The sequence below is a fragment of the Cygnus atratus genome, chromosome 2 (genome assembly GCF_013377495.2).
Source record: "Cygnus atratus isolate AKBS03 ecotype Queensland, Australia chromosome 2, CAtr_DNAZoo_HiC_assembly, whole genome shotgun sequence".
Lineage (NCBI taxonomy): Eukaryota > Metazoa > Chordata > Aves > Anseriformes > Anatidae > Cygnus > Cygnus atratus.
Window position 1 is genome coordinate 9,744,523 of NC_066363.1, and position 25,195 is coordinate 9,769,717.

General features: G+C 38.3%; 1 protein-coding gene across 1 annotated transcript in view; it reads right to left on the bottom strand.

Annotated features, from left to right (window-relative positions):
* The window catches only part of PTPRN2 (protein tyrosine phosphatase receptor type N2), a 485,563-nt gene that overhangs the window by 50,232 nt on the left and 410,136 nt on the right, over positions 1 to 25,195 (bottom strand). Inside the window, exons 14-15 of the mRNA XM_050709300.1 lie at positions 8,255 to 8,402; positions 1,216 to 1,289 (exon numbers count right to left, since the gene is read on the bottom strand). Coding sequence (XP_050565257.1) covers positions 1,216 to 1,289; positions 8,255 to 8,402 — 222 coding nt within the window. The remainder of the gene's footprint in view (positions 1 to 1,215; positions 1,290 to 8,254; positions 8,403 to 25,195) is intronic.

Genomic DNA, 25,195 nt, shown 5'->3' on the forward strand with positions numbered 1-25,195 from the left:
CCAAAGACAAAAGCATCCTGAAGATGCCTATTGGGTTCTATGTGTTTTTAAACTCTCTGAATAAAACATTTTTACATATTCAAGGAAATTAGGCTTTTGAACTCCACTGAAAGTAAAGACTATGAAGCTCAGAGAACAATTTATATGTTTTTTTTTTCCTGTTTTGGAAGAAGCATTGTCAACAACATTAGAAAGAAGGAAGCAGCCTGTAATTTCATGCTGTTGCAAATTGTCAGCTGCCTTGCCCACATGAACTGATTTAACTGGGGGAGTGATGCTCCCCAGGAAAATGAGAAAGTAATGGCATACACAGCCCACTACAGTGAGAGCTAATTCTCCATCCTAAATTCTTTCTCATAGTTTCCCTATAATAACTTAGATACTTAAGTAATGTGAATAAGATCCATGTGCAAAGTGACTCCCGTACTTTTTCCCCCTTAGATGGTATCCTGACATTTCCATTGAGAAGCTAGGACAGGGTGATGCTACTGGCTCCATCATAGCTGTTTTGTTTCTAATAATGGAGACCTCTTCTCCTTGTCACTTTTCACTGACAAGTAAGGATCCATATTCAGTTTGCGTAGGGTGAGAAAGGGGAGCTGGGACAGGCTGGGGTATTCAGAGGCAAAAACTGGGTAGACCTATTTTGCAGTTTGAATGGACACACGAGTGGTGAGGGAACTCGTTCTTGCTTTCAAAACAGCAAGCTCAGAGAAGAACCAGGAGAGCCACAGAAACATAGAGCTACACATCGGGAAGGCAACAGATGAAGAAAGCTAAGAGGAAATGTCCAGAAGTTCAGAAGCTCATGGAACTCAGTTGTCTGCACCTACAGAAACCATTCCTCCTCTGACAGCAGTAGGACTAGATAAAAAATGAGTGAAAAACAAGCAAGCTTTACCTCCTCAGAAAAGGAAAGCCATGCTAAGGGTATATTGCTGAATTTTATGATCAGTAAATTACTAACAGCAAGCACAGAAAACCTGACATTATTACGAGGTAGAACGACCATCTAGTGACTATTTTCTTAGTACATAATCCTTAAGAGTATTGAACGCACTTGTAGGATATTTCTTTCTCTTCAATTTGAAAGGACAGCCTGAGACTGATATCAGCGTTCTGCGGCAGTGAGGTACCTCAAGTTAGCATATTTTAACAACACGGAAAGACAGGGACCGATTATTTGGATTCTTTCTCTTAGGTTGCTGTACTTACAATTGGGCTAGCATTGATGTAGTCTGAATTGTCGTGGCTATTTTCAGCTTTCAGACATATCCTGGAATGATCATCTGCAAACGCAAAAATAAAGAGATGAAAGTTGCTATACAAATATTCTACTCATTTTAAGTTAAACAATGCAAAGTCATATTACTGTGTTATTTCAAGACAGCTAAACAGTGTAAATCGCAGACAGGATATTTCCTTCTGATTCCTAACCTAGCATAGTCTTGATAGAACCACAGAGTCACAGTCTGACTCAAGAACGAAGCTCTAAGATATTTCGGAGGCTAAGAGAAAGCATGTCTTCATTAGTGGAGGACTTGTTAGTGTTAGGTCAGAGGTTGGACTAGCTGATCTTGGAGGTCTCTTCCAACCTAGATGATTCTGTGATTCTATGAGATGCACCATAATATGGTGTTGCTCAGGGAGTTTAAGATTTAAACTAGGAAAATTACTAGGAAAAAAACAGTATTACAGAAAACACTCCTGTGTTTGCAGGGTCATGGAAGAAGTAAGCTGATAGATGTGGTCCATCTGGTTTCTCTATAAAATGAACAGCCGGAACATCGAAGTACAATTTAGAGCTGGACAGAAAGTTAATGTGACCTGATCAAACACCATTGCTGTGTGGTGCTACACATGATGTGAGGAGACAATATGACTTGGCGGTGCTCACAGGAGAGACAAAATCAGATAACGGCTACAAATAAAAGTACGATGGGAGCACACACAGATGTTCCTGCGCTGTTAGTAATGTAGCCAGGTCAGGCACCACTAGTAAAGAAAACAGCAACTCTGGACATAGAAGATTTACTCATATTGTTTGTCCATCATCACAATTCTTTTACTGTGTTTTAACTGGTATTTTTACTGGTGCTAGTTCAATTATGCTTAGAGCAGATATCCTTGTCCTTTAAATTCTTTAACCTTCAAACTCTAGCCCTTTTTTAAAATTTCAGGATATATATAATGGATGGGGTTTATTTGTCTGTATGTATACAGTGACAATGCAGATGTCTGCATCTGTTCCAGCCATCTAGATTCACTTTTTGTTACGAGAAAAAAATATTTCTAGGTGATGAATCATCTCATCTTGATTTAGCTGTCTCAGGCCAGACGAATTACATACCAGAAGTGCCTTTTTCTTTCTGTTGACTACAGAGAGAAGACCAGACCACATGCAGATAATTTATGCAAGAAATGTCTAAATCTTTAAATATGAATCCCAAACAACTTGTATATGATACATAATCAGCATGGTTCACACATCTCAGCAAACCTACCCTGCACAGTATAGTGTGGAGAGAAGTTGTGGAGCTGCCCTTCCAGTAACCTTCTACTTTGAGCGTTTCCAAGCTGAACATGTAAACTGATGTTTTAAGAGGATCTTTCCACCAGTTACTCAAAAAGCCAAACTAAAAGTACATAAACACACCTTGACCCCTTTATATCTTGTCTAGTGGCCCATGATACCATTCTTAATAGCAGAATTACAAGTTGGCTTTTGAAATTATTGAGTACTCACTCTTATGTTAATAATAAGTAACAATAAATGTGGTATCAAACATCGTAAGTAGTACACAGGAAAGTAAAGACAGAGGGTTTGGGTACTGCTTATATTTATTCACCAGTAATCTCATGGCAGTTCAATATGTGAATAAGACAAAGGTGTGCTTGTATGACTTTTATAAAGTGTTGTTTACAGTCACTCAATCTTGTCACCAAAATTTAAACAACCAATGTGAACAACCTTCTCCTGGAATAAGACTAGAAGTGTGACAAATAAAGCATGACAAATAAATGAAGAACCATTCATTACTATTCACATGAAATTATTTCCTCTGGTGAGGTTTAAACAGAATATGAAGATCAAGAAGATGAGAAGAGGAGCATGGTCATGGATATCGTTCACCTTTACTTTGGCACCACTGCACAAAAAAAAAAGAAACAGAAAAATGAACATCTGAGATCTTGGGACTACCCAAGATTTTCTACAGGATGCTTTACAGTAAGCATTTTCACAGAGTGCTTGAGGAAGATCTACAGATCTGAAACAAGTTTCAAAATGTATAACAAAAAATGGCTATTGGAGATACACAGGTTAAATGCACAAAATCTCACCTCTCACATATCTTAGGCTAAGTAAGCTCTTAAGAACAGGCACATCCATTATATAGCAAAAGTGTTTGAACTAATCACCAAAGAAAATGTGTGAGGTATTTTCAAGTAATGGATGTGGGAGACAACAGGGACAATGACTCATTGGTATTTAGCAAACAGATGTCAGCTTGGTTCTCCAATAAAAGTCAAGTGTCAGATCTGTAATTTTGGAAATCTTTTCTTTTCTTAAACATAATATTTTATCTAGATCCTCCCTTTAGTGTACCTTATCATTATCTTGCTGTCTCATAGGGTTTATCAGAGGGTGACACAAGTTAATGCTTTCATAGTAGTGAGACTTTGTACTTGCTTTCAGGAAAAAAAAAAAAGAAAAAAAAAACAGGTGCAAAAAAGGTTGGACATGTGTTTTCTGCATATAGCAGGAGTTTTCACCCATGTGTGGTTCAGTTGCAGCATTAAGTGTTCATATTGACAATGAACAGATTGTGCTTGTCTATGCCTGTTATCACCTCAAAGCTTCTAGGAACTAGCATAATAGCTCTCCAGAAACAGGCAGAAAAGGAAAAAAAAATACCACAGACACCAGTTTGCTAAGAATTACATTAACAATTAGCAATGTTAACATTAGCAATAAGCAACTATGGGGAAATGCCAAATGTACAAGGTTTTTTGTTTTTGTTTTGTAAACTACACATTGATTATGTTAAAGGCAAGGAAAAAGGAGCTGGAAAATGAGGAAATACAAAGAGAAAGGAAGAGGATGAGAGAACAGTAAGAAATATAAGATCAATCTAAAAAGCAAGCAAGAAAGATGAATGAAGAAATAGGAGGGGAGAGAGAAGATAATAAGGAAGTGAGAGAAAAGACAAATGTTGTTACTAGCTATTGCAATCTGGGCAAGCTACAACTAGCCATCATTTCAAATATCTACAATAGCTACAGACAAATGCTGCACTACTTTGCATTTGTTATCACTTGAGCCAAAGCACAGCTGAAAGAAAAATAAAATGTATAGATAGACGTGTGTGGCAGAGAGAGGCTTCTTAAACAGGAAGACTACTACTAACATATAGCTGAGGAGAAATACAACACAATGTTGTATTTTATATACGTATAAACAATAAAGTGTAGAGAATAGAAGATAAATGATAAAATATAAAGCAAACACAAGTTTGCAATATATAAAAACTCAGCTTATAAACTGAGACACCTAAATTTAGTTGTTTACATAGAGGTATCTTTATGTGTACTAGGTCACAGTTAATGGGACTTGATTTAGTCGGCTAAACATCAACTCCATAACATACGAGAAACTGTAAATGATTGCACAAGATTAACAGACATGACAAAAAACCTAAAGGCTTCTTTCCTATTGGACCAGCATCTGAAACTCACACAGGCTATCTGAAGGTCATCCTAGAGCTATTAATTTCACTGTAAACCAGAAACCTACTTCTGGGCATTGCATACCTCTTTCAGTACCAGTGCACAGACTGAGCACTTCAACGGTGGTAATGGGAGCTTTGACATTTGGCTTACATGGAGCCAACTACCTGGAGCCACTTAAATTTATGCATCTTAATCTATGATTTCACAGAATCATGCTCACAGTGAATCATTAATTAGATGCTTCAGTGCATATGGGAGACTTTAGGTTGTCTGAAACCTGCCATCGCATAGCAGGGTGTCACTCCCAACAACCAAGATGGCACCTTTTGCCTGGACCATTGTTTTCCTCCATACAGATTTAGACTGGTATTTCTCCCTCCACATACACGCATATATAAAAGCACTCTACAGAACTACACTGAAGTAAGAAAGTGAAGAACTGTTGCGGAGCAAAAGTGGAGCAGTCTGAAGACTGTGAAGAATCATGATGTACTGTAAGCAGCTTGCTCTAATATATACCACGGCCTGCGGACAGAGTGATGATAGACAAGATGTTCACTGCAAAAAATACTTCCCAAATGTTTAAAATATATGTATATATCTATGGTATACACACATACACTCATATATAACAACATGCCGTATTGATCCTATTGATGTGTTTTGCAGAGATGCAAGAAGAGAAAATTAAGAGCGAAAACCATTTTTTTTTGACATCAACAAATGGAACTGTTCATGTGTTCACACAGAAAAGGAGGCACTGCATCACCCTAAATTATGGCAACCTTCCTGTTGGTTGGATAAAAGGATGAAATTTTATTAATTTAGAAGGTCTCAGTTACTTTACTTCAAATATTTTAAACTAGTAATTAATTAACTAAGTGCAGTGTAAAATGCTTCTGCCACCAAATATTTTAGAATCTGTTTGTAAAGAGAGAAGACAGGTAAAAGAATAAGATAGGATAGAATTGTGAGCTTAAAGATCTTGTTTATCTAGAAATGACATCAGTTATGTAATCAGTAATATTTTAATATCCTAATATTTTAAGAGCGGTTGAGAAAGGAAAAAGTGAAGCAAACACAATGTGATATTAAAGCTTCTTTGAAGCCTTCCTAAGATGAAATCTTTTGCATGAATTGGCAATTTTGTTTTACCTTGTCAAGGTGATTATGAATATGAAAAGGGTAAGGAAACGCTAACAAGGCATTACTCTGCGAATACTTTGAATGTATCATAACAACTTAGTAGCATATCAAAAGAATATCAACTTTGCTTCTTAATTTATTCTGAAGCAAATCTGTGACTTTTTGCTATAGTTTGCATGTCAGCCAAAACCTGGTCAAACTGGACTCTTTCTCAACTTGGTCTAATCCCAGAGTGTACAATAACCACCATCTTATCAAAATTTAATCTTGTTTAAGCTATATGCCATGCTTTTCACCCATCATCAAAGTAGTTTGAGGGGTATAACATGACAGCTGTTTGCCAGTGCACGGCAACTTTGGAAAGTAAGGGCAGGTAATTTTGTGCAACTCAGTCAAAAAGGAAAGTTCCAAGTATGCTAATAGCCAGAACAGAAGTTTCCATATTGTAACAAAGCCAAGAAACACCATTTTCCTCTTGTAGAAGTACTAAGAGACTTTAAATGCACTAAAACACTTCTAATTAAAGCTTTAAATAAACTGCAGACACCCTGTTGGTGTCCAAATACCTTCACAGGTAGTATTGATTCAGTCTGGACTCAGTGCTGAGAAGAAAAGGGATACAATGCACCATGCAAGAAGCAAGGGGCAGGGACTTGTAAACTGATGGCTGATCACTGTAGGCTGATTCATCCACGTGGTACAATATGATGAAAAGAGGCTATCAGCTCAGCTCTGAAAATAGCTCAGCTCTCTAGTGTGGCATGACACCCAAACTCAAATTTTCTGCTCTTTAGCCCTGCTGCAGCTATAATGCTTCTGGACTCATGACTAGACTGTTCTAGTCTGAAGGTCCCTATCTCACTGCTCATTGTATCATGCAGACATATTTACTGCATCAGCTGAATAACCAGCATCAATTTCTGGCAACACCTGCAACTCCCATGCTGTCTTCAAGGCAGCAAACAAAAACAATCTGGCTTAACTTTGAAACAGGGTCTTGGAACAGCTTAAGACGGTCCACACTGTAAGTTCACATTGACAAGAACAACTTAAGCAAGAAGATCAGTTTGGATCAATACACGTTATCATGGAGCAATTTTCACCTTGTACTATGTCTATTAAATGCTGTTTTTTTCAGGACACAAAGAGCACAGAAGTCTTGCACTCTTTTAACTTCCTTGCTTGCATTTCTAGAACTTTCCAATTGATCTGATCCTCAAACAAATGAAGTCAGTCAGGTGTTGCTTGCAGACTTTTGACCAGCTCCATATTGCTCAGGAGAATTTATATTGCTCAACTACTGCACTCCTCTCCCAAGCAGCACAGTACAGCAGGAGGAACCTCTACACTAAGAGGAGAGCCAAATCCCGCTGAAACAAATATGCAGGCACTGATGAGCTCAGTGAAATTATGTAGCTCCAAACAATCTTCACTCCAAATCTGGCTCTGACATTTACTTAATGTGTTACCTGTCATTTCCCCATTTCTAAAGCAGGAATAGTACTTTCTCTAGGCTCTCATAGGGAAAATTAATGTTTTCAGGGCACTTTAAAAATTAAAATAGCTATATGTGTTTGCCAAGCTACCCAGCTGGATTGTGGGCACACTGATTGAGAGCATTTTTGTTGCTGTGGACTCTGCATATATTCTCAGTTTCAGTTTTGTTTCATTGGTTGCTTAATAAAATGTGTGGCCATGGATTACCAATGTAATCTATGAGATATATATTTGCATAAGAAAAATATATTGCTTTTATTTCAAGCTCAAAAAAAGTGGCTGCTTACAGGAAAAAGCAAATTCTAGGAATATAAACACTGTCTGTTTTGTTTTTTTTTTCTTTTTTTCTTTTCATCGTAAGCCTAGAAGAGAGAGAAGCCAGTTTGCAAGCTTATCCACTGAAACCTAAAGGGGCTCATTCAGTACAGCTGAGTATCTGATAAACAGATCATCTAGCTCTGATTATAGACTGCTGGTATTACTGTTGGATGGACATGATACCAACTTGTCTAAACACAAGCCAAACTTCTTTCTGTTGAATGGCTACAGATGCCACTCTTGCGCAGAAAGTATATTCCAGCATTGAAAAGCGCTCTGGCTATTGAATTTCATGAGACAGCACAGCTGCAGCAGCAGTGCCGGGTGACATACTTGTGCATTTTTGTAACATATATGCAACTTGTAAGGAGATAAACAGTATCTGAAATGACAACAGGACATGCACCCACCCAATATTTATAGCTATGATTTTCTAGTACATGTATACACTACTCTGTATTCTGTTTGCCTATCATCTGTAGCTCTCAAACCACTGTGCAAAGGGTATTGAGAACCCCATCAAGGACTTAAAACGTAACCATGCAAACTAAAGCATACGTACATGGTACTACAGCCCGTGAGCGATTCTTCTGGATATTTTCCTCCTGCTGTGCAGTGGTGGTGGCGTTGGGTTCAGCCTGGTAAGCACAAAGAGCTTCCCACTCTTTCTCCAGACGATTCTTATTTTTCAGATGATCTTCCATGTAGGACTGGAATTAAAAGAATACTGTATTAAGCATTGGCTTATCCGGTCTCAAAGCTAAGCTAAAAGGATGTATCTCAGGATAGAAAGCAGAATGGGAAGACTTAAGGTACAATTCAGAGCTTCTCCAAGTAAGTACTTGCTCAGAGTTTGTTTCCAGATTTCAAAACTGTTGAAAGTTCAGAAACTTGGACTTTATCCTAAAGGGAGGGAAGAATGGTCAGGAGTCAAAAATCAGAGCACAGGAGTCCTGAGCTTTGGGGACACAGTACACTCAGTCTTATTACTAATTCATTTACTGAAGAGAGATTATGTCAAGCTCATTTGTGCTATTCAAAATATGAACACTAAAATGCACCAGCACTAACTGAGAAGAAATGCTTGAAACCCCCAGACATGGAGCTTTGGGAGCAAGTTATTTCTTCTTCAGTACGCAGAAAATGTGAGCACAACTTTCTATTTCATCGGGCAATGGAAAAGAAACAAGAGTCCATGGATAAAAATGACTTAATACAACAACAGCTCAAGACAAACCGAAGCCTTTTAAAACTAAAGTTCAAGCACATATGCAAGTTACATGAAACCTGAATCATCAACAATACATCTGCTGAGAAGAATTAAAAAATTGCCAGGCTAAAGTTCAAGTTCTGGGTCATGAGGAGCTCATACTGCACAGGGACAGGCATGGAGCAGGTCTTGAACTGAAAAGGTGGTGTTAATTAATATTAATATATGTTGTCAAAGTCTGTGCCTTGTACCTGGCATTCAGCAAAGGCAACAGTGTTAGGAGAAGCTTCTCCACAGAAAATTTAACTGGCTGTCCTAGGAATGATGGCCCATCAAGAGTATATCGGTGTAGGTTTCTGCAGACCTCACAAGGCTGGAGGTTTGGTACAGAACCAGATCAGGAATTCAGGTCCGGTGGTTTGCCAGTAGTGAAATAAAAACCTGCTCCTTCATCTCATGGTCCTGCAAATTGTTCCAAACAGGTGAGGGGATGAGAGTAGTAAGAAGGAATGGTGGGGAAGAACATAAATCTTTTCTCCCCTTAACAATCAGATAAAGAAAACTATCACCTGGTACTTGCAAGTCTATTTATGCAGCCAAATTACCTTTCAGAGCAACAGAAAAACTGCAGATTACACCCAGTTCATATTTGTAAAGTAAACTCCAAACTACTTTTACAAGGTAAGTTGGAGTTAACATCCTTAAACAGACTCAAAAAAGGACAGGCTGTTTAGGGGGCAAGCTGAGGGTCTGGAGAGGAGTCAGGAACAGAGCTGTGGGTGCCTCAGGGCCCCATGTTAGTCCAAGGGTTTCCTGCTGGAGCATATACTGATGCTGTCTTGAAAATATCCTTGTAAAAAAATCACCAAAAAATATAAAAAGCCATTTAACTGCTTAGAAAACCATAGAGCACCTCTCCTATGTTGAAGAGTCCTTCCCAGACACACTTTAAAGAAAGAAGGCTATCCTGCCCTCTTGGCATGTTTAACAGAAGGTGCAAAAAGCTTCAAACTCATCTGCCAAATATGAGCTTTGCTAAAGCTGTCACTCACTGCACTCCCCACCAAAGAGGTGAAGCAGGCAGCTGGAATGATTTTTTTTTTTTGGTTACAAAAGACCTTCTGACACAGCTTTGTCTTGTGCAAGGTTTGTCACAGGTGTGCATCTTTATACGAGATTTGTAAATCGTGCCTGTTTCTGAAAAGCAATTACAGAAGTGATGCTTCCAGAAAGACTACCTGAATGCTTCTTTAAGGACACAGAAACATATTGCGTTGGAAGAAGGGTTTCTGAAGGAGGTAGAAAATAGTGGTGGCCTAGATACAATCAAAACACCTACTGTGTGATTGCTTCCTTGCTCAAACGAAGCAAAAAGCATGGCAGGGGACAGGGCCTTGACCTGACTGATGGGGAGCTGAGGGAGCTGCGTGGCCCCATCTCGTGTTAGGGGAGGGGGTCAGAAAATGTGAGCCCAGCCCTAAGCTGCAGGCTGCTGGGAGGATCCCATCCTCTGACAGCTTGCTTGTCCTTGCCAAATGGCTGTTGCTGCTGGGGAAAGGGAGAGATCCTGCTCTTTTCTCCTGGTAAATCTGTGCCTGGACCTGTACACTAAACAAAATCAGAAAAAGATAATCTCTCCTACACAGAGATATAGGCGTATAAGAATTTTTTATGAGGAAAAGGGGGAAAAATGGTGAAATCTTAGAGTACCACGGGGCCAGGACTCTTGCCTCAGGAAAGCAGTTCTGCATGTGGCAGGCAGAGATCAGGCAGCCAAGGACCAGATACCAGATCTTCCCCATTTTAAACCACAGTTTTGTAATCTGATTCACTTTGACATGCCCATCACCAATGTCTCACAGACTTCAGGGACATTTTATGAAGATACATGGGTCTGCCAACACCAAACCTTTCCAAAATACTGTGAGGTCCATGAAACTGTAGGAAAAGGTTCTGGAATGTTTGATTCCTATGGCAGGGCTGCACATAGCAAGCAGCTTCCTGCTGGTTCTGAGTTGTCTGTTTCATAAGTTCAAGGATTATGTTTTAAAAATAAAATTAAATTGCTAAATATGACATAGTTAAGGTATTTTGATTGCTTTTAGTGGATATGATTTTTTAAACAACTCACCTCTTCTTTAAAAGGAAAACTTTTTATTTTTACCTTCCTTTTCAAGGGAATCCTGAGTGTTTTAAAAATGAAAGTATAAATGAGAACACACTGAAATCTTTACTTTCACCAGACAGCCACTTTTCATGTAGTCTCGACACCTGCATTGCATGGATCAGATTCACAGGACACTTCCTGACAGATCTTGAAAAGCATTTGACTATTTGAACGGACCTGTGGAAGGCTCAGCTCAGTATGAACATCTGCTTTATGCACATGTTTAAATAGCTACTGAGAAAGAAGACTGCTTGAAAACATTCAGAAGTCAGACAATTCCCTCAGAGTTAAGTAATCTTTCATTTACAGTCCTTCCGAGCCCCTGCTCTCATCCCCATTTTGCTAAACAGAAGCTTAGTGATTTTGAAATGCTCTCGTGGGAGCTGCTGGATGTACATTAAATTGAGTGGAACTTCTGATATTTTAGAGATTGTGTGTCTATTCAGATCCACTCCTTAATTAGGATGTTTTCATGAGACATTCTGCAGCGTTTGGCTGGTACAAAAGAAATTCATTACCAACATGTCAAACATGTGCATGATTTTCCCTGTCCCACAGCAGCAGGCAAAATAAATAGAAGTTGTCACCACCATTACTGTAATGCTCCGCAAAGCTCCTCAAAGCAAAGGGCGGAGGTCTGGTCTCACCAAGATGCCCACATCAAGACATGTCCTGTAATCCCAAGCACATGCTAATATTTAAACACAACTGCCTGCTCTGCTAGATCTCTTGACATACCTTAATTTTCATTGAGTCTTAATTTTCCTTCCACAAGGCCTCACCTGCAAGGACAACTGACAGCCCAGTTTATACTCTCTCTTCTATGCACAGATGAGATACTCTCACTACCAAACATTTCATGGGGTTAAGGAGGATGCAAAGTCACACCCTCTCCCAGCAATGTACGTGGAGAGGGGACATGCTGTAAAAGCTATATATGTTGTGTAAGACATGCCAGTCATAAGACAACAGATAAGCTTTCAGCCAGAAGATGAAGAAACATCCCAGGGACAATGAATCTCTGGCCAAGAGAACCAGTACCTGTGGCAAATGCTAAGACAGACTCAACATGCCTGATGGGAATTGGTGGATCAGGATGATTGTTCAACTTGGTGATCTTGAAGGTCTTTTCCAACCTAGATAATTCTATGAGTCTATGAGCACAAAGAGTACAACAGCCTGGCTTGGATTTGGTAGAACTTCCTGAGTTGTCAGTTGATATTGTAATATTGTGTCAAACCACTGTCTTCCTTTACTTTTTTCTTTACTCAAGGAGTGGCATCCAATGCTTGCTCTGTGGCTAAATTAAGGGTAACAAATATCACAGTTAAATTCTATCTCCAAACACCTTCTTCAGAGATGCTATGGTTTGTATTTGTCAAGTTATTTGTTTTTAAAATGCCTATTTTATTAGCTGATGTTCAGCTATTTCAAAAAGCAATTGTTTTTGACAACATATTCCAGTATGGTACTTGATTAGACACCCTTTTCCTGACGGAGGATGTCTCCTTTAATGAAAATATAGGGAACTCTTAAACTGACAGACCTTGACAGGTCTAATTCAATCTCAAATGTCAGCTGAAGAAGTGGATGGGACATTATCCTAATCCTTGTGAACAGTGACCACTCAAATTCACACCCTTCACCTAACAACATGAGAACCACTGCTCTGAAACTGTTGCTGCTTTTTCAGAAGGTACAAAGAGGAAATCAAAGCAAGAATTGGATGTGACAGCATCTAAGCTGTTGTTGCTCTGTGCCTCACTACTTCAGCAGGGAACAGGCACATGGGTGAGCACAGCATTGCTGCCAGGTACATAATGTACTATCTTTCCAACTAAGAAAAATAAGTCTACATCATAAAACCCAGTTGGCCTGGGATACTATTCATGCTGAGCCTCTGCTCATCCTGCTATATACTCCCTGGACAATATTAAAAAAAGTGAACTGCCCAAAATAGGGTGAGAGGAAGAGCAGTTTCACACACCCCTAGCGCGTATAACTTCCAGAGGGATCAGTTCCTCCAAAACAGGCATCCTCAGCAAAAGCTATGAGACCCTCTGCCCTTCCTCCCCTCATTTTTTCACTGGATCCCCAGAACAGCACAGCACATGCTGCAGGTTCTAGAGAAATGAAATCTTTCAACAGCAGTAGCTGGTCCTGCCTTGCCACGTGGAGGTGGTGGGGACAGAGAAGACTACGGGGGCCAGGCAATGCCATGGTGCTTCACCAGCTTCCTCAGAAGGCATGTAGATGGGAGAGAACTGGCCTTAGCTATTATATAGCAGCTGCAAAAATGCAATAAACACTGAAAGACCGTATTTGAAACAATTTTATTATTCTCTCCTATTGACTTACATAAAGGTTTTTTTGGATTTTTTTGGCTTTGTTTCTTGCTAATTTGTAGGCTACATTGCTCTCTGCAGTTTTGTTATTCTGCTTAAACCTTTGCCATCTTCGGTGCGTTTTTCATTCACTATATTTATTCACTGTATGCAAAGTGCATTACACTTCTCTGTGTAAATCCAATTTGCCTTCAACACAGCACATGATTCCTTCCTTTTAATACCTTACCACTAGTGGCTTCACACTCTTTTTCCACTCATAGCACTCTCCCTGCCCTACTACAGAAGTTAGAGACTTAAGAGCCCTATCTGATTACCCATATCAAGGTCTTGCTTTCATGTTTTCAGGCGTATGTTTTCCAAGCTTCTGGACTATCCCTCTGTCATCACTTCTGTGCAGCACCTTGCAGTGCGATACCATTTGTAAAAGTCATTCAGTCACTTCCATCCACTTCCAGATCACTATTAAAAAAGCTAAATACAACTGTATCTAACACCAATTCCTGTACTTTGCCAGACACTACCATATAGCTTTTAATCATTACTCTTTGTGCACCATCCTTTAGCCACATTTCAATCCATATAATTGTCTTCTAAAAAAACCTGACATTAATTTTTCAATTAACTATTCATGAGACAGTTTCAAGGCTTTATTAAAATTTAGGTATATTACATCTGTTGTTTTCACTTCATCTACTGGTTTTGTAATTTTAGTTAAATAAAAAGTAATCAAGTTGGTCCAGGCAAGATTTAGTCTTTATAAAATTATGCACATTCTTACTCATTGTGCAGTTATTCAATGGAAAGGATGTAGGAGATTAGCAAACACACAAAGGAAAGACTCCAGTCTTCCCCATCATCTTAAATGAGAACCTCATACTTATCTCTCTTTTGTGCCCTTGAAAAATCTCTCCCTAGATAATCAGCAATTTCTTTTTTAATATGTGTTCCATTATATTCAAGGGCTGGAGTCTGCACTCATGCAATAGCAACAGAAAGGAACATTTCTCTTCTCTTTCCTTCTCCCCATTCCTCTGTTTTAAAATTATGATTACGTTATTCTTCTATTCTCATGCACCCACACTTGTCCAGTACTGTTCGAATAAAGCTCCCTAAGATGTGTCACTATTAGAATCCTGAAAGAACCATGTTCAGACCACACAGACATCTTTTCACACTGTATAAGCATTTCCTCTATCTCCTAACACAGTTTCACAGAACTACTGAAGTTACTTTGGGCTCTTCCTTGTATACAGAAGGTCAAGTCTTCTGAGCTGCTGTGATGCTCCTGCAGAGACTGTCACTGTCTGCAAGCTCACCACGCGTGCTTCCATGAAGAATACTCACAGTGGTGGCCCATGAAAGAAAGCATGGAACTAGACCATACAATGCCCATTTCTTTCCTACATTTCCTGCTTAACAAAGCAGACCTTAAATAAAGACAAGAAGCACTACCTCAATCAATATCGTTCCTTCAATCAACCAACACAGTAAGAAAATCCCAGTTTTCTCCAATAGTTGCACTTCTGTTAAAACAACATGGATGTTCTTGACGATCTGATCCAACCAACCTGCAATAATGTAGAGCATATACCTGCTCCCAAGCGATGATCCATATCAGATTTCACTCTATAACTGTTGTTAAAAGCACTAACTTTACTTCTAACATGGCAAATCCACTTTTCAATTTTAACTGTAGAGAACTGTGACTTTACACAATATGTATCAATGAAATAAAATCAAAATTCTGTTGTGGCAACTCATTCTCAGTAGCTCACAGAACTCATATCTGGAAGAAATTTCAGTATATTAACATCTGGCTATACGTTCTCACATACATTCAATCCTGGGGAACATTTTGCATCCACTTATGTCAATGGCAATACTCCTGTTTTCACTTGAGCCAGGATTTCATCATCCGATTTGTCAACTCTTTTCATAATGGAGGCCCTTTTTTCTCTTCTCACTTGTACCATGTTATTCTGGATCTCCTGATGTTGTAATTGAGAACTGTCTAAGGTAACCACAAATAAAAAAAATCTAGGAAACAAAAACCTGAGGCATGCTTTTTGTCTTTATAAAATATGCTGAGAAAATATTTTACTTCTTCAGTGCTTGGAGACATATTACTAAAGTAACACATTTTGATCTAATTTTTCTCATATTTCTCAGTATCTGAATACAACAGTGAAAAGAGTAATTTTGAAGCCTTTTAAATTAAGTATTGAAAGCTACTATGCAGCTTTACTTGTAGCTTGGCATAAACCACTACTAATATCACATATAATAAGGTAGGTGATGAAGGAAAACTAAAAACATAGAGGGAGGCAATTGTCTGACAAGGCAACTACTCAGTCTGGCTGAGAATAATTTCACTGTGTTTCAAATCAGGTGTATTATTAGGAAATAAATAACCTTCAATGGTGATGTCAGCCAACAATAAAAAATGACATTACAAAGTTTCACCTTTGTATTTTTAGATGTAAAGATTGTTGTAAACAACTAAGCATGTACACGGAGAGCACAGTCATGCTTCAGGCATGCCATCTGAAATAATTCAAAACAATTGCCCTTGGGTTTCTAGAGAAATATCATCCTTGCATGAGCAGCATATGACATTATGCACCAAATGACTACTGTGCAACTTTTGTGAGAATAACTGTAATTCACAAGTACATTAAATGGCAACCTACGTTCTGTTTACCTAAATTAATACACCCTTGATGTAGCATATATCACTGCCTCCCCTTCTGTTAATGCTCTGATAATAGAGTTTTGTAACTTGTAAAAGGATTACTTCAATCCAATCAGCAGATGCTGGGATCACTGTGTGTCAGACAAACACTTGCTAATCCCTTTTCTTACAGCTCCCAGCTGCCAAAGGTGCTCAATGAAATCCCAATGAAATGGATGGATACAACCTGGTGCGGACTGCTGCAGGCGTTCAGCTCTGGAGAAAATCTTGGAAAATACATGTGATGTAAACATTGCTCAAGATGGGAATAATGGAAGCATGTACACTTTTGAAATGAAACATAGCTAAGAAATTAAACATTAAAAAAAATAGCTTAATTATGAAATACTCTACCAAGCTTTTCCTAAATATAGCAGAAGGGAAAGAAATTCACTCTACAAAGAAACCCTTCTCAAGGATTATCATCTACTTAATGGTGTCTTCTGGGTCTTAAAATACAACCACCTCCACCTCCTCCTCCTTACCCCCTTTCTTGAAATCTAAATTATGCCTATGAAGTTTCACCCCTGCAATTACTTTGCTTTAAATAAACCTCAACAAAAAGGAGAAGATGATTACCATAAAAGGAATATAATTTGCTCCCTTACAGTCTCCGTATTTCTATAGCTCCTTCTGTCCAGCTGTCTGAAAGTACTCACATTACTTCTGCAGGGGAGGCAAGTATCATCGCTGCTTCACAGATGCGAAAATGAAAGGGCAGAAACATCGAAGTGAATTTCCCAGGGTTAGAGAATATGCTTCTAACACAGCTACTTTGCAGGGAAATTTAGAGCTCAGTTTTCTTGACCACTGTTTTTTACTTTTCTTGTGATCGTGTTTATAGAAAGAACTAAAGGTTATGCAGCCTTCATGAATACATATCTGATAACATTTTGGTAACTAGAACATACCAAATGTTCTAATTCTAATGGAATTATGACTTTTTTTTGTTTGTTCTCTTTTTTTTTTCTTTTTTGTTTTGTTTTGTTTTGTTTTGAAGCAGAAGGTTTAAGTGGTCAACAAATTCAGGAATATAATTTATGCACATTAGATTCTATTTGTACAAGACATGCCAAACTAAGTAATAAAAATGTAAAAGATGAATTAGCCAAAATCAGTTGCCAGTCTTTCTGTACTTTCTGGAGTAGATTTCACAATAAAACTCTTAAATAATTAATAGGCTTTAAATAAAAGAAGAATATTATTTTGAAAAATGGGGGGCTAGACCATAGTCAAATACTGCTCTTTCACAGCATGTGATATAACATTTCTTAAAACCAAACATAAACTCAAAACAAACACCCAAACCTCTCTATTAAAGACAATTCTGCACTGTACGAACTGACACTAAGGACAGTGTTAGCTGAATTCTTCAAATGGGGCATCTTGGGAAGAGCTTTTGGTAGTTTTGTTAAACATCAAAAGCACAAGCTATACAGTTGAATAAAAAGTAGTAGAAAAACTGCAACAAACAAACAAACAAACAAAACTACCACCACCACCACCACCAAAAGTCAAGTCCTTGAACTCTACAATAAATATTGGATATCCAATTCCAATCTCACAGGAAATTTTAATTTTCTTCTTATACATTAAACCTACTTTTCAGATTATCTCTTCAGTATATATTTTTACTAATGGTTTGAACATCATACCAGAATCCAAGACATATCTGATTTATTTATATGCCTGCTAATGATGTTGTATGTCTGAAAAGAAAATTTTAAAAATATATTACTACATACTAATTACCTAGCTGAAAACACAAAACCAAATTCCCTGCCTTCTTCCTCTACAAGCTCTGCTAACTCAATTAAGCATCTAAATTTGGGTTCCCGGTTGGATACTGTATTTGCAAATTTAGATTTTAATGAATTAAAGTCTGTATTTCTTTTCAGAGCACTAGTACAGTCATCTTCGTTTACTATATATAAAAATTACCAGGAGATAAATATAGAATTCTGAAAACGTCATGTTTAAAAATAATCTTTTCTTCAAGCATGGTCAAGTTCTTCAGAGATAATGAGACTAGGAAAACCCGTGCAACCATGACCAAGTACATCAAAGTGATACAGCACATGATGTGATTTATAGATAGTTGGGCAAATTACAACTCTACTAGACAGTGGCCATCTTGAGGGTGGAAGGAAAATATTATTTCTGTGGATATAACATCCCCTTTAGAGCAAAGGGATAAGGAGCAATACTCTTACTACCCTTCTTAACTGTGTGAATAAAAGTGAAACAGTATTCCTCCAGGACCAAATCATGACTCACAAAGGAAAACCCCTCTACTTTTTTCTTTTTTTTTTTTAAGGTATAAAAATTGATAGTGTGAGTTTGTATATACAAACACACACAGGTTTGTGTGAAAATTGAGAATCTGTAATATGACATCTAAGAAGTCTTGCAACCCATACTATATCCACAGCCTAGCTGCAGAATACACACAAATGCAAGTGAACATATGGTCACCTGTGAGAAAAAGCATGGGAAGAACAGACTGGATAATCAGTTTTTTTCTTAGAAAACTCGCATAACAGCCAGAGATAGGAAACTTCGAATTCCACAAATGGTCAAATCTTAGCACTCAAAGACCAGTTTGGAACTACATCCCAGACCTAGGAAGATCTATGTTTGCAAATTGCTGTCATAGAATCATAGAATGGCTTGGGTTGGAAGGGACCTTAAAAATCACCTAGTTCTAATCCCTCTGCCATGGACAGGGATGCCACCCACTAGATCAGGTTGCCCAGGGCCCCATCCATTGTGGCCTTGAACACCTCCAGGGATGGGACATCCACAGTTTCTCTGGCAACCTGTGTCAGTGCCTCACTAACCTTACGGTGAAGAATTTCTTTCTAATGTCTAATCTAAATCTACCTTCTTTTAGTTTAAGACCATTCCTCCTTGTCCTACCATTATCTACCTGAGTAAAGAGTACCTCTCCATCCTTTTTACAAGACCCCTTTAAACACTGAAAGGCCACAAGAAGGTCTCCCTGGAGCCTTCTCTACTCTAGGTACATATCCCCAGCTCTCTCAGCCTTTTTTCATAGGAGAAAGCTTTCCCACCCACAGCTTTCTCAGCCCATGTAGCTATCTTGGGAGATGAAGTCCATTCACCAGCCAGCAACCCAAACTCTCCTCTTGTGGTGTAGGGAAAGTTTCTACCTGCGGAGAAGCAACCCAACTAGAGTAACTGCCAGTGAGGACAATAAGCACCGAAGAAACTCTTTTTTCTTCAGAAGTACTTTCAGTACTTTCAGGGACAACTGTGGGAGAAGACACACCAGGCTCTCCCCTTTCCATGTCACACTCACGGCTATGGCTGAACCACCATGCAGTAGGAGGCTAAGCAATGCTGCTCACGAGAAAGATGTAGCTGGTATCTACTCAGCTCCCAAATGTACAGAAAATATCCCATTTTTAGGTTATCTTTAATCTATGCTCCACGAGATTTTCAGGCGAGGCTGGCCTAGCTCAGCGATTCTCAAATATTTTTCTCATGACAGCGTTCAAAAGGGGTTGTGAAGTAGTGGTAGAAAAGCTTTAGAAGTATGTAAACTGAAGACATCTTACCTATTCCTTAGACTCTTGGGTTTACTTGACAGCATGTGAGCCAGTAAGAGATCAAACTGTAAAGAAGTTTGAGGAACACTGGTCTAATCTACAGATGAGAATATTTTAAGTGGCAAAAAGAAAATAATAAGGGAAATGCAATGTGAAAGAGGACAGAAAAAGAAGCCAAGAGATGGCTGTAGAGGCCAACAAAGATGTAAAAAGAAGAAAGAAGGCATTGTACTGATAAGAAAGAAAATCATAAAAACAAAACAAATATAAACCAAACAAACAATGCTACGGAAAGAAGCTTATTTGGCTTATAACCAGTAACTGTTCACATTTCCCTGTGTTCTGTGCCTTTTCATTGGAACATTTCTCTTTGCTTGCTGAACCAAGGAGAAAACACTGACAGTAGTAGTTTTGAGTAGACAGCACAAATATTACTTACTGCTAAACAGAAGAATAAAACAAATTAAAGAACCAAAAATTTGTGGTATGTGTGTGCATGTGTGCAATGGCTATGATCTAGCAGATTGAAAATATATTCTTCAAGAAAACTTAGAAAACATAAATTTAGAAGAGACCCAAAAATGAGAACATGGCATCCTTTTACATCACAGGGATAACTAACCATAGACTGCACATCATTGGTTTGGTTTTCATAACGTTTCCACTGTGGGTTTAATATCTTTCAGCCAGCTCTCCAAATATGGAATAGTTTGCTCTTAGATAATGAGGCCAAAACTAAACTTGCAGAATCAAATATGACAAACCCAGGTGCAGAACTCCCATATTCTTTCATGTCATGCTTTCATGTCCTTAAAAAAGACTAATGAGGGACAAAAAAGGGCAAAGATATTACCCTTCAATATGATCCCTTGTTTATTAGAGCCAATATGATTAGCTGAGAGAGCAGAGCATTGGAACACCAGAGAATGGTGGTCTACTCCTGGCTCTGCTTCTGACCTTAAGGTTAGTCGTGGTCAGACAGTTCCTTATCCGTGCCTGAGCTTCCTAGGATAAAGAGACAGGATAATGATACTGACCTTTAAAAAGAGCTTTGAACCCACTGATCAAAAGTGCTATGTAAGAGTCAGCTTATTATTATTTTGGTTACTGAAGTTAGTTGAAAGGCTCCCAGTGGCTTTAATCAAAATTTCACATTTCAGGCTCCCAAATCCTACCTGAAGGACAAAGTTTCCCAAAATTCAGTTGTTAAGATACACATGTACTAAGTCAACGGCCATCAGCCAGCACTGCCCAGCGATTATATGTTGCTGCTTCTGTGTGCCAGTTGTGGTTAAACAAATCAGTTCTTCTAGGTGCCTTTCTACTAAAGGAAAGCAGTAGATAAATACCCGCACCAGAAACATTTCTGTGTACAGGAAGGTTTTGATTTAGGATTTGCCAATAATTTCATCCTTGACAAATTTTGCCTCTTAACTACAGCCTACCAAGCTGGCCTGGTGACTTCTGTACTGTTGTGGTCTACACGGAGTGTTAGGATTTTTACAGATTACGAAGAAATCTTTATGTCCTTGACCCAACATGTAATTATAATACATACAAAACATGCTTTTATAATAAAAGTGTTTATTCCGGTATTGTTACTGCGTGCTGTTTACCAACTGCTATGTTTAAGCTAAAAACCCTTTTATTTTGCCTGATGAATGAAGCGTACATACAGCCTATGGTGCTTCCTGCTACCATATCACTGCAAGAATGTTGCAAAGGAACAGTATAGGACTACAAACACTAGGTTCACTCTGTAACCTTTCATTTTCTGAGTGAGCCCAGAGAAGTTCCCACAAGTCCCCAGAGAGGTACAGCTCAGAGCAGCCTCCTGGTAGAGCAGGTACATGGGGGTTGCTGTGTGGATGGTATCTTTATACAACGTCCATCTACTTGCACATATAGTGACTTAATCAAAGCATTTAAGTGATCTCTATATATTCTGCTTGTAAGCTTTGTCACTGATAAAGGCATGTGACATCTCTTACATTAGTGTTCTTCTTTAATGAGATGCAAGCATATGAATAGTGTTGTTTAACATATATTTCCTTCAGTCCTTATGTGGCTTAGACCACCGCAAATTTTTACTTTGTAACTTATCACTCCTTTGCTTTTCACCATTTACGTCACTATATATTTGCAATTTCCTCATCCTGAGCAATGACTACAACCTTGTCAGCTTCAATTGTGTGCTTGTGTAAGAGATGAAAACTGCAGACTTCATGGAAAAGTTTTAATTTTTGAAATGTCAAGTAGTTTTCATTAACATTTGAAAGATATATATATTATATATATCTCAGCTCACAAATATCTCTTTTTTCTATGAGGATATCATTACTGTATATGATATTGGTACACAAGCATATATGTAGGTTGCAAGTGCCCACTACTGATATTGCTACTACTACATATCTTCATCATAACATACATGACAATGATAAAAATATATGAAAACTGAAAATATACCACAACGTAAAGGAGTAAGAAGGCCTATCTAAACATGAAATAACTATGTTACCAGATATAATTATAGGCTTTGTCAATTTAAAATATCACCAAGATCTGGGGCCCAATTCTGACACAGCTCCCACCTGCTAATCAGCACTGTGCAGATGCAGCCTGGGGCACAATTTCAGTTCTCAGATGTGAGAGCTGTGCTGTGGCTTTTTTCCATTGTTATCTCAGTCAACATCTTTACTTTTGTAAGATGGATATTGTACTACCACCCTGCCACACATTCCAGGAATATGCACACAGCAAGCAGCTCGGCATCAGCTCACACATGAACAGCCTTAGCTCCCATAAAATATTCATTCATTTAAAAAATATTTGCACCCTGCTGTCAAACTTAGACAAATTCATACTGAGCTTCAGAAAATAGCTGTTTTAATGGTAAATGATGTTCCAGAAACCTCTTTCAGGCTAAACACTCTCGTCAAAATTATTTTAATAAGAAAGATTAACAATTTCAACATTAGCTGTTAATCCCCTTTCATTTGAAACTGTGCTGATAAAATTCTTTGCTTGTCATTCAAATAGTAAGTAATAATTATAGATTTGGGGCCTCCATCTCTTGCTTCATTAATAGTAAATTGCATGGAAGTCTGAAGCATAAAGTCAGCTTTGATACATCTCAAAATGCAATTTCCATAGCTTTCCTTAGCTATGTACAATTAATTACAGAGTTAATAAGGGGAATATGTTAATGAAAGGAAAATTATTCACTCAGACCACCTGGTCTTATCAAATTTCTTCAATATGTTTTCTTCTTTCTGTGAATTTGGATGACAGCAACAACGCAACTCATGGTATGTCTTGTTGCTCCTTCAGGTTTTTTTGTTTGTTTGTTTGTTTTTTTAAACTAGCTAAGATCCACTGAAATTAAATAAGAAAAGAATGTAAGAACTAGTCAGTACTAATTAACTGACTATTTGTATTCTCACGTTCAGAATCTTTTTAATTTTAAAGCAAAAATGCTTAAGTGTCTTTGAAATGATCAGATTCTCTTCAATCTCAGAGTCTAACTATAATGCATCCAGTAAGGAGACACTGTTTATTTTATTTTATTTTATTTTATTTTATTTTATTCTTTAAAGGAATGTGTTGCATATGCATGTATTTAACCAAATAAGTACAGGTGCATACTTCAATTCACTGCACTGTGACAGCTATAGGAGCTTAGTTGCTCTGCACATTAGGGTTATTGATGTTCATGGGAATGCTTTAGATAATACAAACAGCCAGGTCAAAAGTAGGAAAACCTTTACATAATTTATCTTTAAAGTAATACGGTTGTGATACATGGTCAGAGAAATGTTTTTTAAAGACATGCCGAATCTAGAAACCAACCATCTTCAACAGACATTAGTGGATTTACTACTAACCAGACTGAGAACAGAAACATTTTAGGACCTTGGTGCCAGCCCTCGTAGCTATTCCAGTAAGAAAAGGGCAGGGAATAATTCCCAGAGCAGTAACAAGTCACACTTGAAGGAGGTGATGCTTGTGAGAGCTTTGTCACCCCTCCTTTCTATTTTTAGTTCAATGAAATGGTACAGCAAGCATCCAGAAACAAGAGGCAACTCTTAGTTCTCCCCACCTTTGATTTGTTTTCTTTTGGCCAGCTGGGCAACCTCATGAAGCACCAGCACACAGTTTTAGGACAAGAGGATGAGAGCGATAAAACACCATAGAGGGAGAGCTATCAACTAGAAAAAATGAGGAGATATTAACCCAACTTGAAACAAAAAAAAAGACTTACATAAAAGAGAGAAGTTCATAGCAAAAGTGTGTGTTTTATAAAGACATGCTAGGGATGATGGAATATTTGAGGGTAATAGCTTTCCACTTTATCTGTTTTTGACCAAAAAAATAACACAGTCCTCTCTTATAAAGCACAAATACTATGTCATCCACAACCATACTTCAGAGATTATTTTAATGTTTATCTCCTTATTTAGAAAATTTCCCACAGCTGTGTCGTGGGTGCATATGTAAAATTTGATCATCACAAGAGCAGTTTGCCTGTGTCCTACACATTAAATTTTCAAAATATCACCCAAACTCAGATACCTCACTTACAAAATACTGCCAAATGAAGGCTTTATCCCAGAAAGAGTTTCAGAAAGTGAAGTATGTATGCATATATTTTTTAATCTTGCCCTGAAGATGAGCATAAACAGACACTTGAATCAATGGATTAAGGTGTCTTCAGCAGCATCTTAACCAGAGCATTTCCAGTAACTTCTGCTGGTATAGCCCACAAGAAGAGAAGAAGATCTCCAAAATACCACTGGAGACTTCCTGGGTAGCTTAAACTGCAACTGGTATGTTAGTGCAAAAACACAGTGCCAATACGATATCATAGAATCATAGAACAGTTTGGGTTGGAAGGGACCTTAAAGACCATCTAGTTCCAACCCTCTGCCATGGGCAGGGATGCCACCCACTAGATCAGGTTGCCCAGGGCCTCATCCATCCTGGCCTTGAACACCTCCAGGGATAGGGCATCTACAGCTTTTCCGAGTAACCTGTTCCAGTGCCTCACCACCCTCTGAGTGAAGAATTTCTTCCTAACTTCTAATCTAAATCTCCCCTCCTTCAGTTTAAAACCATTCCCCCAAATGATACCCCTTCTTTATAAGTACCACTAAGCTAACTGCAGTTTCATCCCAAACTGTTATGTATTTTCAAAAGCTCTGAAGTTTAGTCCCATTTACCACACATTATTTGATCTTAATGGTGCACCATGTATGCAACCTGCATGAGCCCTTTCGTTATCCCACAATGAGTCAAAGTTCACCTCCTTTCAATGCCTGAACTCTGCTACCAGCTCAGAAATATGATATAACTCGTATGATCATCCCAGGACTCCTGCCTGAGAAATCCTTCTGAACCACCTTACTTTTTAGTGCCCTTCTCCTTATAAATAGGCATTTCCACCTGTTAGATCCAAAATATGATCAACTGCTA